Source organism: Bacillus rossius, chromosome 1 (assembly GCF_032445375.1).
Source record: "Bacillus rossius redtenbacheri isolate Brsri chromosome 1, Brsri_v3, whole genome shotgun sequence".
In the NCBI taxonomy this organism is placed as follows: domain Eukaryota; kingdom Metazoa; phylum Arthropoda; class Insecta; order Phasmatodea; family Bacillidae; genus Bacillus; species Bacillus rossius.
Window position 1 is genome coordinate 179,507,183 of NC_086330.1, and position 19,086 is coordinate 179,526,268.

Here is a 19,086-nt window from a genome sequence, read left to right on the forward strand (position 1 = left end):
GAATATAACAAAAAAAATTTGTGAATTTTAGGACTTTTCCGCTTTGTAAAAACGTATGAAACGGGAAATTCGTGATTTTATAAATGTATGTTCCGGGAAAGTAAACCATTGTAAATATAGTACTTTCGGCGGGACCAAAATTAATCGGCGTATGACACGGGAAAATGTATGAAACGGGAACGTATCATCGAGGTTCTACTGTAATCGTTTACCAACATCAGCACTCACAGGTAATAAAGTGCCAGCTGAAATATGGTTTGGTCATGAATTCAATACTGATAAAATGAGAGTGTTTGGTTGCATAGCACATACTTTGATTCCGAAAGAAGACAGAAGTAGTAAATTAGAGTCAAGAAGTAAAAAGATGATAATGATAGGGTACACTCCAAATGGTTATCGATTGTGGGACCCAAATTCCAGAAAAGTGGTAACAGCAATAAGTGTCGTATTTGATGAAACCCCAAGAATTACTTTTAATGAACAAGATGCCAAAGATCCAAAGTCCGAAGAAGATATAAATGAGGATAAAGCTGAAGTAAAAAGCAATCAACAAGATGAGAATGATGAAACACCTGAAAAACCTGAAGGTGAGAACACACTGAGAAGAAGCTCAAGAAAGACTAAACCTCCATTTTACTTAAATGATTTTGATACCGATTTTATGGTTGCTTTATCATGTGGCAGTGTGCCAAGTGAAGTTCCACGAAACTATGATGAAGCTGTACGTGATCCTGACTGGAAGAAAGCTATTGATGATGAATTGCAAATGTTAAAGAAGAACATGACTTGGGAGATTATCCCTCACCCAGATGACGATACTGCAGTGATTGACTCCAGGTGGATCTTCACAACAAAAGAAGTCGGTGGTATAACAGTGAAGAAGGCTAGACTTGTAGCACGAGGTTTCATGCAGAATGATTTACAGGACGAGGAGCTCTACCCACCTGTTGCTCGCATGGTGACTCTTCGAGTAATGTTAGCCTTGGTTGTTGAGGAGGACGCTCATATTAAGCAGCTAGATGTTGTCTGCTTTCTTTTATGGTGAACTTGAGAAGCCTGTATATATGAGCATCCCTAAAGGTTTAAATGTACCAACTGAGAATGTATGTAAATTAGTTAAGGTATTATATGGGTTAAATCAAAGTCCTAAATGGTGGTATGATAGATTACATATTTATCTTCTAAAAATAGGCTTTGTTAGATCGTTAGCAGATCTGTGTTTGTACTTGAAAGGTGATACTTACCTTTTGGTATGGGTAGATGATATTTTGTTGGTTTCACATCATTTAAATGATCTAAATGATATTAAATGTAAATTGTCAAAAGAATTTGAAATGAAGGATTTGTCTAACCAAGACAAGTTTATATTTTTAGGTTTAAATATATCAAGGGAAAATAATAATTTGTATATTTCTCAGAAAAGTTGAATCAGAAAATTTTTAAAGCAATTTAGAATGACTGATTGCAAAAGTTCATCGTTGCCTATACCACCAAAATTAAATTTGTCAAATAACACTCAATGTAATAATAAATTGCCTTACAAAGAACTGTTAGGAAGTATCATGTATATTATGTTGGGCACAAGACCTGACATATGTTTTGCTGTGACTTACTTAAGTCAATTTCCAAATTGTTATGGAGAAGAACATTGGAAATATTTGAAACAAGTTTTGCGTTACCTGAAGGGGACTGAAAATTTAGCTTTAAAGTTTACGAAGTCTAATGGTAGTGGAACAGATTTCACAGCCTTTGCTGATGTAGATTTTGCTAATAATGAAATAGATAGAAAAAGTATTAGTGGTTTCATTATTAAATTTAACTGTAATCTTGTATACTGGAAATTTAAGAAGCAATCAGTAGTTGCATTGTCTAGCTCAGAAAGTGAATATATATCTCTATCTGTGTGTATAACTGAATGTTTGTTTTTAAAACAGTTGCTGGAGAGTATAGACAAACAACTATCTGGTCCTGTACTTGTTTTTGAAGATAACCAGTCTTGTATTAGAATGGCTCAAACACTTGAGACCAAGCGATCTAAACATATTAGTGTAAAAAGTCATTTCATCAGAGATATGATTAGTAAGAATATTGTAAAACTAGAATATGTACCTACACAATTACAAGCTGCTGACATATTTACTAAGAGTGTACCAATTATGCAATTCACTAACTTTAGAGATAAGTTAGGTATTGCAGAATTGAAGGGAGGTGTTGAAGTTTGATATGACTTGTGTGGTTGTGTTGTCTATGGAAGTATTGACTTCATTATTCTTTAATTGAATTAAGTTACTACATTGGTGGTTGACTAAAATATGTGTGTAATGAAATTTAATGTATGTATTCATAACTTTGAATAAAAATACTTAACTCTGTGCCTCATTCTATTACTCAAATGGGGGTTAGAAAATTAAAAAACTTAATTTTTTTAAAACGAACGTTCAGTTTTTCGGATATATTGTTACGATTTACCCCGGATTCGTAAAGGATAGCCCAATTAAAGATTTTTATCACACACAGTTTTATTTATTGTCACTACATATGTCACTTACAAATAATCTTATAAAATGGCAAATAATTAATTACACTTAAAGAAAGGTCTATTCCCCAGTCACTCGTTCCGCACACCTCGCTGGGCCGCACCTCTGGCGCAATTCTCGCCGCAGCACCCCTCGTGGGTCTCCGCCGCGGGACTCCGTCATCGCACTCCGCCGCCGATGCACTTGCCTTCGCCGAGGATCCGCTCCACGTCTTGCTCGCAACTTAGCTCGAAACTCCGCCGCGGGAAAACTCCCGACTTCACTCACTCACTCACTCACTCCCTGCCCTGGAATCTTCGTCGAAGGACTTCGCCACTCTGATGCACCCGCGGCACTATCGCCCCGGAAGCTCCGCTGCGGGAAGGCTCCCGCCTGAACTCTCTCTCTGAACTCCACTGACTCCCCCCGGCCGGCGTCCTCGGACATATATATAGGCCCCGGCGCAATTACAGAACTCACGAGAGCGGCCAGGGCCAGTCGCGTCATTTCGCACCGACACGATAGTAGAAATCTCTCGAAACACGTGTCGGCGGCTTGCGTAACGCCCAGCTGTCCGGTGTCAGTTACGTGTCAAAGGCAGGGCGCTGTGCGGTGAGCCATAAATTGTCATATTCTTATGGCTCATCTTTAGACTTAACATAATTTAGATAAATATTTTAAGTATTTTTTCTGTAGCCTGTTATAGCCTATCAAAATTTTATCCCAGTATTGTACTCTCCTACTTAATTTTGTCTCCGGCCGTTTCATCCACGGGCTCCCACATCACTCAGGTCCTGATTAAGCATCGTCTCATTTCTCCCCGCTCCTCTGCGCGTACGCGAGTGAAATTTTGCACCCCTTCAGTGCTCCGTGCACGTCCTGCCACACGCTACCTTAGCTCAAGGTTAGTAGATAGAGGTTGTCTCGATCCCATAAGAACAATGTAGACAGCCCGAACCTTCGCTCTGACGTCATCTGCAGCCCCGCCGTTCCCAGCCGTAATACTACACCTGCTGACTGACGGCTTTCTCTTATCATCTCGGCTCGTTTCACATGTCTGATACACAATACTTATAGTATTTCATTTATGCTTTGTAGATTACTGTTAATTATAATCGCTTTGATATGCTTTTCAAATGACAACATGCTGTGACTGAAAACAAGGATGAATTATTATTTCAACATATTTTTTCAGTGACAGTAAAAATTTTCAATATATCAATGATGAATCCATGAATTTTTAAAAATGAATATAATTAACATGCAACTAGTAAACAAAATGGTTTATTTGTATTTATTTCTCAGCAAGATTATAATGTTTAAAATAATTGCATATCAATTTCTTAGTGTTTAATAAAAGTAGCCATAGCTCATTAAAACGTTTTGGGAATGTTTACAATATAAATAAACTGAAGTTAGATTTAAAAATAAATTTCTAACATGAATAGAGCAGTTTTTCGTGTAATCGTTTCATCATCTTTTGCATCATACTGGAGCGTTTTCTTCACTTTTACTTCGTCAAATGAAAGAACAATGCGTTCGAAGTCTAGCAACGAAGAACGTGCTACATTCAAAAATTCAAACATGTTTACTAGGATACCTTTTCTCATGTCAAATGAAGATGCCCATCGTTTAAGAGTTGAAAGTCCAGGCAATGGGAAGTTAAGTTTCTGTTTTAAAAATAAATAACATCGCTTACTGAAATGACGCAAAGTGAAAGCGAGAGATATTTCCTCATTGGTCCAGTTTACTCTTTTTTTCAACGAAAGTAATGTCAATTTGATTTTTTGAAGAAGAAAAAAACACTCGAAAGAATATTCCGCATGCGGAACGCTAACGAAGAACGGTTTTTTTGTTTGTTTTAAGATTTACGTTTTCTTTTTTGAGTTTTTTCATGACATCCAAATTTAAAACTAACTTTCTTTCGGCAAGAAACAAATTTTCTTTAAGAATTTGGATTTCATTCCTAAGCATTTCAACCTAGTCATTGTTAGAACAAGACCTTGAATGCTTTAACTGACTACAAGAACAGGTTTCTTCCTCACTTACATATTCATTTGTATCTACAATTAATTTATATAAAAAATTTTTTTGTTTTCCCTGCATTTAACTCGGTCTTCTCGGCGCACACGACTTTCCAATGTTTCTACAGGTGTTGTAATTCCAAGTTTTAATGAAGGTACAGCATTTGGTTTAAGACTATTTAACAACTGAGCTTTCAAGTCGCGCTCGTAATCATCATCTGTAAAGTGCTCTGAACATATGTAAGTAGTTTTTGGATTCCCCTCACCATGACGTCGGCATTTCTGAACCCACACTTTCAACAGATGATCATCACATGGGAATCGATGATATTTTATATGATTTGTTTCAGGTAAAGATTTTGTTTTTACAAACTATTTGTACACACATCCTGGCATTGTAATGTTTAAATACAACTTGTTAACAGCGTTTAGCCTAACAAAACAAATTCACTTTAAATTCGTGTTCTTAACGTTTTGCCTGCTAGTTATAATTAATGAAGCACCTGTGCACTTATGATATAAGCAACACTAACATTTTATAACACACGCACTCTCAATTAAACTCCTCACAACAATAACTCCCCCTGCATTACGCTGTAGTTTGACACGTTATTACGAGCAGATGTGCTTGTAAACTAAGTAACTGATAGGAGCGGACGGGCTGGCAAGCCGAGCCGGGGCTGCAAGTGACGCGATGCGCAGAACGATGCGCAAGCGATTGAGGCAACCTCTCTCTAATAACCTTGACCTTAGCTTCCGTCAGCCCTCTTAGGCACACCCATAGCTCAAGCTAGAGTTGACCGAAGCAACTTTGGTCAGGTTCGCTGGCACAGGTTACGGTCGGTTCCGACACGCCTCGGGAGTCCTGTAGGCAGCCTTTCCCACTACGCAGCACTACCCCCCCTCCCCCCTTCTCTTTTCCCCTCTATCCATTCCAGATCCTTCCATCTGGATAAACTCCTTCCCGGTCTCTATAACAGACCCCAGGTCGGCGATCGGACAGCTTGCGCCATCTCCCGGCGGCACGGTGAACTAAATTACCTTCTCTTAGGCGTCGGAGCGAGCGCTCTGGTGACCGCGACCCTACTCAATCTAAGTTCCTTTACTCCCCGACAGAGCTCGCACCAAGAGGGCTCCGTACACGCTTCTGCTAGTTCCCCCCCCCCCCCTCCCCCCCGCGGGACTCTTGCGTACCAACACAGAGTCAGTTCCTGTTCTCCCCAACAGAGCGCTCTGCTTTGCACCTCTGAGGCCCCTTTAAGTTAGGCAATTAGTCCTCTTCATATCTTTTTTTTTGGAGGGCGGAGCAAGTTCTCCGCCGGGCTTATTGTAACCAATCGGAGGCCATTTCTCCACTCCCTAAGACTCCGGGCCTCTCGCTCGAACTTAACTTCATGTCACCTGGGAGAGCGAGAGATTCTTCCTTCGGCGGTCACCACGATAGCATCTCCTGCCGGAGCTTCATCGGCCGTGCCTTTTACATATTCAGCCGCTGCAACCTAGTTAAGAGATGTGATCTCTCAAGTTCGGGTATGTTCCCTAACGTTTATTTTTTTTATTCTTCTGGTATGCTATTTGCCATTAGTTTAGCCAAGTAGTAATTTCGCATAATGTTTCGCGACGGATCACCGCGACTACCCGCGCCGCCTCCCTCCGGGGATTGACTTCACTTCACTTCACTTCACTTCACTTCACTTCATCACTTCACTTCACTTCATTTCAACCCCAGATCGGTAAGTGGAAAAGTCAACATCCTGTTTGACTATTGTTGCCTCCCTGTTATCCTTTTGCCCTAACTTAATTAGTTTACTATTCTTGACCACTGGATTCCCTTTTGGTTCCAGTGGGGTTCAAATATTGGTTCAAGAAATGTTTCAAGACTTAGTCTACCAAATTTACGCCGATCCTTCGGAGATTGAAGCCCAGAACCTCCTAATTATGCTCCGCCAGTGAACAGTCCGCTATGCAACATTTTGAATATGTACTCCAGCACCAATCAGAGCAATTAATGTTTTTTTATAACTATTAAATTTATTAATGTTAAAACTATTATGGTTATTTTCATAGTCTCATTTATGAAATTTATCATAAAATTGTAATTAAGGACTTCAAATGGCCCGGGCCCCCTTTCAAATAATTTATTATTAATTCCAATAATTTTAATTTTGTAATTTCAAAGAACATCAAAATAAGACTATGCAAACTTTAATTAACAATAAAAAGGGTAAACTTTAAGCAAACATATTTGTTTTTCACTTCAAATACGATCCCCCTTCCTAGTTCCCATTGTGAGAACTAATTAATATTTTTTTTGTCGCTCCCTTGTGTCCTCTGAGTATACAGTAGTTACTGTTTCACCCACTTGATGCCACTTCCAGAATTTTCATAACTTTGGATAAAGTTTCTTTAACTACACAAGGGGCACAGCGGGGGAGTGGTGGGAAGGAGGGGGGAAAGCGACAATCCTTGTTATCTTCCAGGCGCGTGCGGCGCATATCATATTGCGGCAGTCGCCAGCCAGCTCTGCAACTGCACGTGTCCCGGCCAATGTCACATTCGTAACAATATTTTAAGAGGTTTTGAACTGAACCGAACCCTTACGTTCGGTTCGGTTCGGTTCGGTTCGGTTCGAAATTTTCGAACTTCGCCCAGCACTACATATTTACAAGGCTGTCACTAGGGAAGCTCCAGTTGGGTTTTGAAATCTTTTAAATGTTTGGATTTACCTTGATAGGGTGAAAAGTTTAGTCTATTGTTTTAATATAATTCATTACAAGTAATGCAATAGCAGTAATGCACAGATCACTTTTACTGTTATTGTCACAGTAATTTTTACAGTTTTTTTAAAAAAATTTTAAATTGTAAAGTTGAAAAAGTTGTACAGTAAATGACAGGGAGATTGCTGATCAGATTATTGGGCCATTGGTTTTTTTCGATGACCATATACTAATTTCTTTTCTATCAGGTTTGTGTGTAAGTCTCTTGGTGTGTCCACCAACTGCAATGCACTGGGTTGAAATGTTTAGTCACCTTGGCAAAGTTGCATTTTTAAATTATGTTTGGCGTACTTCTTGGTACTAAGCAAGGTGGTGATATAGTAAAAAACCTTGGACACACATTTTCAGTTTTCGTGGTTTTTCTGAAATCACTCCTAGAAGATGCTAGGATGGGTCCTTGCAATAGGCTCTGGGCATTTACAGCCCTGATCTTCCTCACTTGTACTGTATACATCCAATTTGAACGATCTCGTTGTGGACTGAGATGTGAAACATAAACAAATAAAACTTAGAAATGGGCCAAGCAAATCATGAAATCCTCTAATACAATGTAATCTTTAGTATTCCAAGAAAAATATTTGAGGAAGGGTAATTCATAAATTCAAACACTATCACCTGTGTAGTTGACAAGAACTACAGTTTTTAATCTATGAAAGCTATCAAAGAAATGTTTTTGTATTTGGCTCCAGGATATGGTTTTTGTGTGATTGTATAAACATTAATGGCTTTATCATTCCTTCAAAATTGAATTTCTGTGTTTTTGCTCATACATTATTTTATTCTGACTCTTGATATCTATATTAGCATATTAGGATTCGTGTCACTCTTTTGAGAATCACATTCAATGCTCGGATTTGGGAGAAAGTGGATTGGACTCTTCACAAATAAAAATGAATTAAATTTACTTGTTGCTTTCAGCAAGAGTGTAGATTATGCTAGGCTCGGAGTGGGCAGCTACTATCAGTAGTTCTCAAATTGTGTCAGGGCGTACCAGTGCGTCCTGTGGTATTGCAGAGAATACCTATGTGTCCAGATATAAAAATTAATATAGTTACTGTATTATTATACCATTTTACAATGGAATTTTCGCTCCGTTTGTTAACACATCATTATACCATTGTTTAATAGTCGTAAGCCACCTTATGTACCTTACGAAAATAAAATTATATTGTAAGAAGACTTATTACTCATTTAAATAAATATTAGGGTTTCTACTGCAAACTAATATTATGATAAATCATAAAAACTTTTATCTTCTGTCCATGTATAATTATACTAAATATAATGCTCAGATAACTTTTGTGTTAAAATTGGTAATTCAATTCCAGAATGTTTTTATTGATAGTTTATTTGTATTTTGTTTGGATATTTTAACAATGTTTTTAATGTTAAGGTTATCTGCTAGTTGTGGCCTGCTTTGCAGTACCAATCTTATTTTTTAATCTATTTTTTGTTATCCTTTTTTTAGTACTTGTTCATTATGTGTTCTTTATTAAAGTTGCTGTTGTTTTTTTCCCCTCTTATCATTATTGCTATGTTTGTTATGTTTTCAATGTTTATTTGTTGTGTCTGTTTCTGTGCCTACTCCCAAGGTTTCAAAAACATCCATAGGCATGTGACGTTGATAAATAAATAAATATGTTTTATTTGAATGACATTAGTTCTTTTTGGACTGTAGTCATTCTTTATTGTAAACAGTTCTTTTTTATAACTGAGAAATTTGATTATTAAAATGTTTTTCTCAGAAATTTGTACAATTATTTGTGTGATTTTTAAATGTGCCCTGACTTCAAAAAGTTTTAAAACCAGTGATTTAGATGTTGGGGTGCCTCTCCTGATGTATGTGCAGTTGGTGCCGGAAGGCTTCGAGTACGGCACAGGGGAGGAGGCGGCTCTTGCCGTGCTGCGGGCGTTCGGAGAGCTGGCAGAAGACGTGCGCGAGCTGAAGAACATGCCCTTGGATGTGACGGGCGTGCAGGGCACGGACTCCGTCTTCAGCTACACGGACACCTTTCCCCCGCTGGCGACGAGGTACTCTGCTACCAGCACCAAGGTCACAGTGGACGGTCCACGCTGCCGGCTGCTTAACCCCAAGACAGGGCTGGCGCCACGTTGGGTCCCGGCCGTGCGAGGTGTGTGGGTTGAGCGCACTCAGGTTTGCCGGCAAGCTTCATTCTTTAGGGGAGACCCAGCTGTTAACTGGGATATGGTTTTACATATTCAATATTGTTTGTGATGATTCAATCATTTATCACAGTGTCACATTAAAAAAAAAATACATATCCACAAATACATAAGCACTTTATTTTAGTAGTTACGTCCTTTCCTTAGCAATGCACAGTGCAGTTGTTGTTTGGAGGCGATATTGTGAAAAATGACTGAATACTCCAAATAGCATTTAAACTGTTGTGAGCACAGATGAATATCCAATTTACAGCGAAACCCCTTATTTACGTTACCGTTATTTACGTTTTCCCGTTATTTGCACTATGTTCTTCAGGTTCCGTTTAGTTCCCATTTAATCCAATACAATACTTTCACGCGAATTACGTCTCAAAAATCGAATCCATCCCGCTATTTACGTTACGTAACAACCATAGTAGGCCTAAAAACATTGTTAAAAACGTAACTTTTATAGTGGGCAGTGAACATTTTAAATCGCAAAATATACATATTTTATAACATGAAAAGTTGCTTTTATTTCTAAACATATAATAATTTAAGTCTAGGCGTGTACAAGTCCGAGTAATTATAGCAGGAGACAATCTAAAATGTACTAGGGAAAAACGTAAACTCACGAATGTATAAACGTTTTGATACTATATTTATGTCACAACTTAGCCGAAATACTGGTACGAGACATAAACTTCACAAGATAAAATGAGCGGAGTCTTGGTAACTGTTTTATACGTATTTTATAATTTCGGAAGTATTGTACAGTTGACGCATATTTTTAAACTAACCATTTATTTCTGGGGATCGTAAATAATTAATTATTGGTATCAAGAAATCAAAATAAACGTAAACTTGAACATGTAACGGCAGCGAGAAAACTGGTGCGTATACGAATAAACTGGTATTAGAACTGGACAAAACTGGTACACGGGAGGTGGAGCTTATATTTTTTTCCGCTAAGCTCGTATCTATTGGCTGGCTGCTGATGGAACGTCACGAATCTGGGCGGAGCGTTGAGTGAGTTATACAGTAGAGCACCCCTCAACCGTAATTCCCACAAACGGAACTCCCAATATCCGGAACTAATTAAAAAAAAAAACAAAAAAAAAAAACACACATTACAAAACATTTCCGCACTGGAACGAGGCGTTTCTGCTTGTGCCTGACTGTACATGCCTTCTAGGCGCGCGCGCGCACATCTGTCAGAGAGCTAATTATAGCCAGTCTTTCCCGCGCATTTCGTCTATACGCAGATGGTTTTTTGCGTCGGACGAGATTCACTATAAAGGTGTTTATGTTATAAGTAGTTTCATTGTTTCACTATGTCAAGTAAACGGAAAATTCCGGGTTCTTGCGACACAGCTAAGCGGCAAAGAAAAATGTTGACCATTCAAGAGAAGATAGACGTTAAAAAAATTGGATGCCGGAAGTTCTGTCAAGTCTATGTGCACACTTTATGGTGTAGGAGTGTCCACAGTTTATGACATAAAAAAGCAAATGGATGAACTGTGCAAATTTTACGTTGATAGTGAATCCAAAGCGGGAATGGAGATTCGAAAAACACTTCGCCCAAGCAAAAGTTGTGAATTGGATGAAGCTTTAATCAAATGCTTTCGACAAAGGAGAAGCGAGGGACTAAGCATTTCTGGACCTATGCTCACTGAGCAGGCTAACATTTTTCATGCTGAACTTAAACTTGATTATGAATGTGACTTTTCATTAGGGTGGTTGCACAAGTTTAAGAAAAGGCACGGAATTTCTCTTTATGCACTGAGTGGTGAAAAACTTTCTGCTGACGCAGAAGCAGCAGAAAAGTATGTTCTGGAGTTCGCCCAGCTTGTGTCGGATGGAAAACTAACACCCGAGCAGGTGTATAATGCAGACGAGACGGCATTATATTGGAGGTGTATGCCGAGAAATACTTTGTGTACACCTAATGATGCGCATATTGGGATGAAAGAAAGGAAAGAAAGAATAACAGTGTTAGGTTGTTCTAACGCAGCTGGAACACACAAGATCAAACTCTTGGTCATCGGTAAAAGTATGCGGCCATGAAAATAAGACGTCAAGGTAATGCCTGTAGAATATACGTCACGCAAGAAAGCCTGGGTCACAACAAAAATAACCACAGACTGGTTCAATAACATTTTTGTTTGACAGGCAAGGCAACACTGCAACAGCGTAGGCTTGGACCCGGATTGCAAGATATTTCTTGTGTTGGATAATTGTTCCGCCCACCCACCAGCTGAAACCCTGTCAAAAGATAACGTGCAAGTTATTTATCTGCCGCCGAACTGCACGTCACTCATTCAGCCCCAAGACCAGGGAATCCTACGCTCACTTAAATGCCGCTATCGATCACAGTTTCTGCGATCATTCCTGACTGACCTAAATGGTGGCAAAACTGTTGAGGAAATAAAGAAAGATTACAGTTTAAAAGATGCAGTGTGGGCACTTGCAAGGGCTTGGGATAGCATCCCTAAATCTACCCTGAACAATGCCTGGCACAAACTGTGGCCGACAATCATTTTCACTGAAGAAAATGAAAATGAGCCAGCAGACTTCCGTGGATTCAATATTTCTCAAGAAAAAACAATGGCAAATGACCTGATGAAGTATGCAAAGACCGTAACCAGTCCTGAAATCGCAGAACTGCAAGAAAACAACATTGAGGAATGGTTCACTGTTGACTGTGATGTTCCCATCATGCACCATTATACAGATGAAGAGATTGTGGAAATGGTCACAAACAAGAATAAAGAAGACGTGAAAGAAAGTGCAGATTCCGATGTAGACGAACCTTCAGAAAAAATCACTCAGGAAGAATGCATTTTTCACGTGACTCGTCTGATAGCGGGACTTGAGCAGCGAAGCTACATAAGTGAACAGCAGTTAATGAGCCTGTACCTCCTAAAAAAAACAACTAGATGTAGAGAAGTCAAAGCAAACAAAGCAAACTCGCATTACAGATATGTTTAAGATCTTATCAGGTCCCGTCACTAAACTGCGTGATGATGAAACAGCTGACCCGAGAGTATGTACACCCACTCCCACTACACACGCAGACACAAGTGATAGCGAGTAACATTTACTTCCAATGTGTGATGCTTTCAGTTTGTAGACAAAAATTTAGTGCACAAATATGTACAGTAAACTCCCGGTATACCGCGCCCCGATAGATCGCGGAATCGGGTATATCGCGGGTCAAACCATGTCCCCCAATCAGAAATTAATAATAATAATAATAATAACACAGTAGAACCTCGTTAATTCGTGATGGTCGGGACCGAGATAATCACGGATTACCGAATTTCACGGACTAGCGATTAAAGCCCGGAAGGTCTTGTCAAGCTTCTCAGATACCGGCGTGCAGCTGGGTTAAGGCCAAGGTCATGTGACGTAACATCTACCGAGGCTTACTGCGCCATGGCAGCAGATGGATAAAAAATAGTAAACTCTCCATTATTCGTGTTAATTGGGACCCGCCGATGCCCGGCTAATTAAAATCCTGTAAAAAAAAAAAGTAATAAACCCGGATAATCCGTTCACGGTAAAGACCGTCTTCGAATTAGTCTCGGCTTAAAAAAATATGGCACTGCCTAGCCATTAGTTCACGGTCATTTACAACAGCCGAAGAGAGAAAGATAAGATCGTGCTGAACTTGCACACATAAATTTTGGGTAGCCCCCCCCCCCCCCCCCCCCTTCCCCCTCAAAATCTTCCCACTTCGTCCAGCCGAATGCCAGCCAGACACGTCACTCGCCAGGCGCCTGCCGTGCGTTGGCGGGTGGAAACAAACAAAGAGAGACGGGAAGCAGAAGTCAAGACATCCCCCTCAAGTTTAAAGAGTGACAAATGTGACAGCTGAAAGGGGGACGACACAAAGGGTCGGTACAAACAGCGTTGCAGAGTTTGGCGGCCCATGCGAAGGCTTGCAGTGTTTGCCGGCCGCCGGCCCGCGTGACGTTAATTTTAAGCGCTGACAATTTTTACTTCTCTTTTTTTTTCTGCACTTTTAAATCGTCCCGGATTATCCGATTCCCGAATTAGCGCGTCACGGATTAACGAGTTTCTACTGTAATAATAATGGAATAAATGATTGACAGCCGATTAGGATAATTTTGCGTTGTAACTCACAAACTAAGCATCGGGCAGAAAAAAGCCTAGGCGTAGAAAATGTCCGCAGTGAAATTCTAAACAAGATATCTCCGTACATTATTCCTCTATCTTGTAGTGTTTTCAAATTATGATCCAATCCAGACCAGTGTTATTTTCTGAAACATTAGTTCTTAACATTTTTTTTAACCCACAAATAAAGCATCGGACAGGGGACCCGATAAAGCCTACCGTCCAGCGACATTATCCAGCGTGACTCGGCTGGGGATTGATTTTGGATAGGTTTGGTTGACGGCAAGCGCTTGGAGGGGAGAGGCGAGCCGAGAATATGCGACCAAGACACCCGGGTAGAGCGGTAGACGGGAGGAGTGGAATATAAGCGCCAGTGATGAGAGGGGCGATTAAGCCGAAAGGGGGGAAGTCTGGTGACCTTGAGTAGTTCACTCATTTCCGTCTGCACACTTCTCGTGGTCACGTGTGTTGACAAGCGGAGACATATAAATGTTTTGTTACAACTTGAACCTACAGACGTAAAATTATTCGTTGTATTATACACGTTCATCTTTTTACTTTGGTATAATGTTTTAACATTAAATAATAAAGTAAATCAGCTAGCGTAATTTTAATCTTTGCCGAGGAATTCCCAGTGGTCCAATACTTACGTGAACCATACTGTACCACTTTTGCCGTGAGGTAGTAAACAAGCCCCGGATATGTTTATGTGTAGCGGCCTCGCGACCTTTAACCAGAGGCTGGGGAATATAACACTTGCCGATCCGAGCCACACACACTTAGCAACTCGACAAAGCGTTTGATGGAATAAGTAAAGACAACGTTTAACAGACTTTTTAATACGGCGCCACTGATTGCGCTAAAATTATTTTGGCGCAATTTTTGTATCCCACATGTGACCATTTATAATTTACTGTAAGCATGGATAACAAAGTTTAACCACTTTACACGATAGACGATTCTTTATTTTATATTGTACGAATGCTAGAATAGTTTTTCACGTATCTGCTGCATACTTCTGCAAAAGACACGCTATTTGTAAGTACGTAAATCTAGAATTTTTATTTTGTCAATCAAACTCGGTACTTTGCGATTCATATTCGGTTTGAAGTATTACTATGGCCTTTCTATTTAGAAGACTTTGACCACAAAATCGTGTGTAACCGCACACACTGCACTTACTTTGTTACGGACACTCAGACGAAGCAGATACTGTGGCTGACACCACGAGACTGGCAGCAGCTTGTGTGCCGCACGTGTGTATGGCGGCGTGTGGCGCGCTCGTAGGCCGTGCGACAACCAGTGCGCGGCATGCGGAAAAATAAAAAATAAAATTCAACATTTAATATTTATATTTACAATTTATTATTTTTATTTTTTCACCCGCGTTTAGTGAAAACTGCGGATGCAAAGTCCGCACAAAGGCGGGCCGTCTATACTGTGCGTGCTTGCCGACCTATTAGAACACAGGCGGTGTTTTATGCCTTTTGACCTTGGTCACATCGAAACATCGCGATTATGCAACAACGCGGGTAAAAGTGATGTCCCCCGACAACCGCGTTAAATAGGGAGTGTACTGTATTATGAACATATTTATAAGTTAATACATGGTTAAACAGTCTACATTTACCTGTATTTTTCTAACTTTGTATTTGTAAACGAGATGCATGAAGTGTTATTCTTGTGTATGTGAAATGTAAACTGTGCGTGGCAGTGACTATACACTCTCCCGGAAGTGTGAATCATTTGCACGTCAATACCGAAGTAACACAACACCGCAGCTGTAGTCCTAATACCTCCCCTGACCCCTCTGTTTCTTCCTCTTTCCTCACGTACGCACCCACCCACAGTGATAAGAAACACGGTGCCTGCCAGCTTGCTTGAATGAAGGTCATTCAACCGGCCGGGAGGCTGGCCCTACCGCAACTCCCCTTATCCGGAATTTTCCCATAACCGGAATAGACCTCCCCCCGATGATTCCGGTTGAGGGGTGCTCTACTGTACTGCACATGCACAGCTCAGAGAACAGAGAGAGCCAGCCGGCGGCTACGCCGCGCCATTACAACAGCTGATTGAGTACAATGACCTCTCTCCGCGCACGGCGCGCTATACAGTAGAATCTCGTTATAAAGTACATCAATAAAGCCCCAACTTTTTTACTTAGTAATGAAAGTACTTTATTCTGAAAGTCAATATATTTACCTTTCAAACGTAGTATTTTGAATTTTTAAAAACAAAGTAGTAGGGGATCAAATGTTACATTAGTTTGGAAGCAAATATTTGTAAAACAAGAATTTAAAAAAAAATATATTTAACTTAATACAGTAGCCTAAATTCTAGGCCTACATGTATAAAATTTATATCTGTCGAACACAAAATGACAAATGGGTTAAACTATTTTGCAGATATGTACATTTATTGGGACAGAATTCCCTTGTTATCTCCTAGGCGAAGTCTCTTGCGACCAGCAGATAAAGATGACTGTTCATACATTTTAATTAGGGGTGTGCGGGAATAGGTTTTTGTACTGCGGGAAATTTTCGGGAAAAATAAATTATTCCCGCGGGAAACGGGATGGGATCGGGAAAATTTAAAAAAAAAAAGCAAATTTTTAATTATAATATTAGAAGATGGCCATTTAAACATTTCTTGCAAAGTTAGTTGTTTTTTTGCTGCTATTTCTTTTGTCTGCTTCACTTGCCCTTTTTTCAGCGGCGACTTCATATTTTTTAGCATCCTCAAATTCTTTTTTTATAGCCAGACGTGCTACCATGCTCGCATCTCAAAAATTTTTCACACGAGACTCACTTTGCCAGGGATTTACTGTCAGACGTTCAAAATACTTCCAAACACTTTTAGGTTTACAAGTAACAAGCTGATCGGTTGCGAAATCCATTATTTGTAGGCTGCTAGTTTGTTTTAATATACAACGGCATCGAAAATAGGAACAGATACTTTGCACAAGCCTTAATAACGTAACGTCAGCCGACAAAGCCCGCCAAACTAAACAGTAAACAACTATTTTTTTCTCCGAAAGCAAAATCATAGATGTTTAGATACTCGTGAGCAGTGGTGTAAAGCTACGTGATTTCATATTTTACAAAGTGCCAATACAGTTCTCTACATCGCCACTGCTATCAAGTAATGAGAACGGTTACGCTTCGTTATGTAACGCAAGTCTAGTATTTCTTATATCTTTGGCGAAAAGGTTGGATTGCGCATGTGTATTGTTTGTGTCTAACGACACACGTGGTTTTAGGTTAAGTATTCGATGGTGACTGCAATAACGTTATATAACTGACTATTCACGTATCTTGCAAATTGTACCCTTGAACCAATATATTTATGAACGCATACAATATTTAAGGTACTCCATGTACGTTATTATATTCCAATTAGATATGTGTAAACGATTATCATAATTCACTGCACACCACAGCTGTCGCTACGATCGGCATACGTTTAAAAGATGTTTTGCGTTTAAATAGTACGGAAACCCTTAAAAAATGTACGAATCCATAAAAAGTATTGTTGTAAAAGCAGTTTTAATTGATAGAAAACATTTTCACATGATTAGTAAACATTTGTAAATTTTTAAACAATTTCCCGAAAAATTCGGGAGTAATAAAATTCCCGCCCGGCATTTCGGGAAGCCTATTTTCCCGACTTTTTTCCCGAAGCGTCGGGATCCCGCACACCCCTAATTTTAATAACTTTTTAGTGATCTTTTATTATTGTTGACAGTGTAGTGAGCACCAAACCAAATGACCGTGCCACATCTACAGTTCTCCTTCAATGTGAACTGCTCAAGTTTCTTTTTATCTTTTTGGCCATCCATCCTGATTAAAATATTCAATCAACAATATTGTTTGCCTCGCGCCACGTCAAACGTAAAAAAACCTCGCATCCATAGAAAACCATAGCGCCGCACTAGTAGCGCGCGTCGCGAGCATGGCTATGCCAGGCGACATTCCTATCTTCATGGCAACACAATTAAAGCGTGTCGGCCATGTTGTGACACAAAACTGTTCAAAACTTAACCTGCATAAATTAACATTGGATTTTATATTACGTATATAAGTTAAAACATAATTTTTATTTAACGTTTGTATTCTGTGTTAATAAAAACTTTTAAAACGTGCTCTACAAATAACCAAAAGCTGGCGCAGCTAAAAACAATTCTTGAAGAGGGGCGAGACAGCAATGGATTGTTTAGATCATCTCGTGCACTAAAGTGTGTGACCCATAGAGGAGGAAGAATGGCACGTTATACTGTACTATGATTCTATGAATCGTTGAGACATTGTTTATTTACGTTTTATACTTGTTAACGATTCTTGAAAACGATAAAAATTAATCATAATGTACATTTACATATATTAAAGAACTCCTGCTCAAAAAACAATTATGTAAAATTTTCCTGATAACTGGAAAAGAATGGTCGTTGTATTGAAAGGTAGGATACGTTTTTAATGTAAAAGTGAAATATTTTTACATTGTTTACATTGGTGTTTTGAGCGGGAATTTAAAATCATACGTTGAACTGAAAGATACGTTATTCTGAAGTACGTTGTAACTGAATTTCACTGTATTGACGATAAATTTCCAATTTGCTGCCCTTTTTTTATTTTTTTTATTTTTTTACTGTGGTGCAATGCAATGCGTATGTGTAATTCAGCCCGTATTTGTTATGAACGCTGCAGGTTGCGACCGTATTTTAATTAACTTTAAGGTTTTTTTTACTTTTCCCTTTATTTACACTTTCCCGCTTTTTACACTTTTTTACTTTGTCCCCATGAAAAGTGCAAATAAGGGGTTTTGCTTTATTAGACAGAACCGTTAAGGCACGGCTTCTATTAGCATGTAGGATTTAGGGTATTTTGTTAATTCTTGATCTTCATGAAGAAATGTTTCAAAAATGGGGCTGTAGAAGGACTATTTTGCATTACTCTTGTGAGGAAACACAGAAATTGAACTTGTAGAAATACTGTACTGACCATGATACTATGATGCTAATAGACATGCAAAAAATTTAAATAGCAATACAGTAGAACCCGTTTATAGTGAACCCGCCTATAATGAATTCCCGTTTATTGTGAATTTCCGTCTCGGTCCCGGCAAAATGATGTGAGGTTATGTATTAATTTATTGGATATAGCGCACAACTTTTGTCAATGTTGATACGTTTTCCCGTGTACCACGAACAAATTTTGCCGACATAATGCACATTTATCTCAAATATTTTCATTTAATTACAAGTTTTTTCACAAAACGTATATTCTGGATCACATTGAAGTTTTTCTCCGCAATACGCTACTCGATTGTCCACTGTTCATATTATAAACAAGTCGTATTCGAGTGGCCTCGGTAGGCTACGTGTAGCTAAAGATGGTGATCAGTTTGGTGAAAATAAAAAATAGTTTTCCCTTCATAGTTAAAGAATGGGCGAACGCGTGTACATTTAAT

General features: G+C 39.2%; 1 protein-coding gene across 2 annotated transcripts in view; it reads left to right on the forward strand.

Moving 5' to 3' along the window:
* LOC134527140 (nucleolar protein 6) overlaps nucleotides 1-19,086 on the forward strand; it is a 227,698-nt gene that overhangs the window by 85,277 nt on the left and 123,335 nt on the right. For both annotated transcript variants that reach the window (XM_063359531.1, XM_063359532.1), the window contains exon 12: nucleotides 9,167-9,449. In XM_063359531.1, the coding sequence (XP_063215601.1) occupies nucleotides 9,167-9,449 (283 nt within the window). The remainder of the gene's footprint in view (nucleotides 1-9,166; nucleotides 9,450-19,086) is intronic.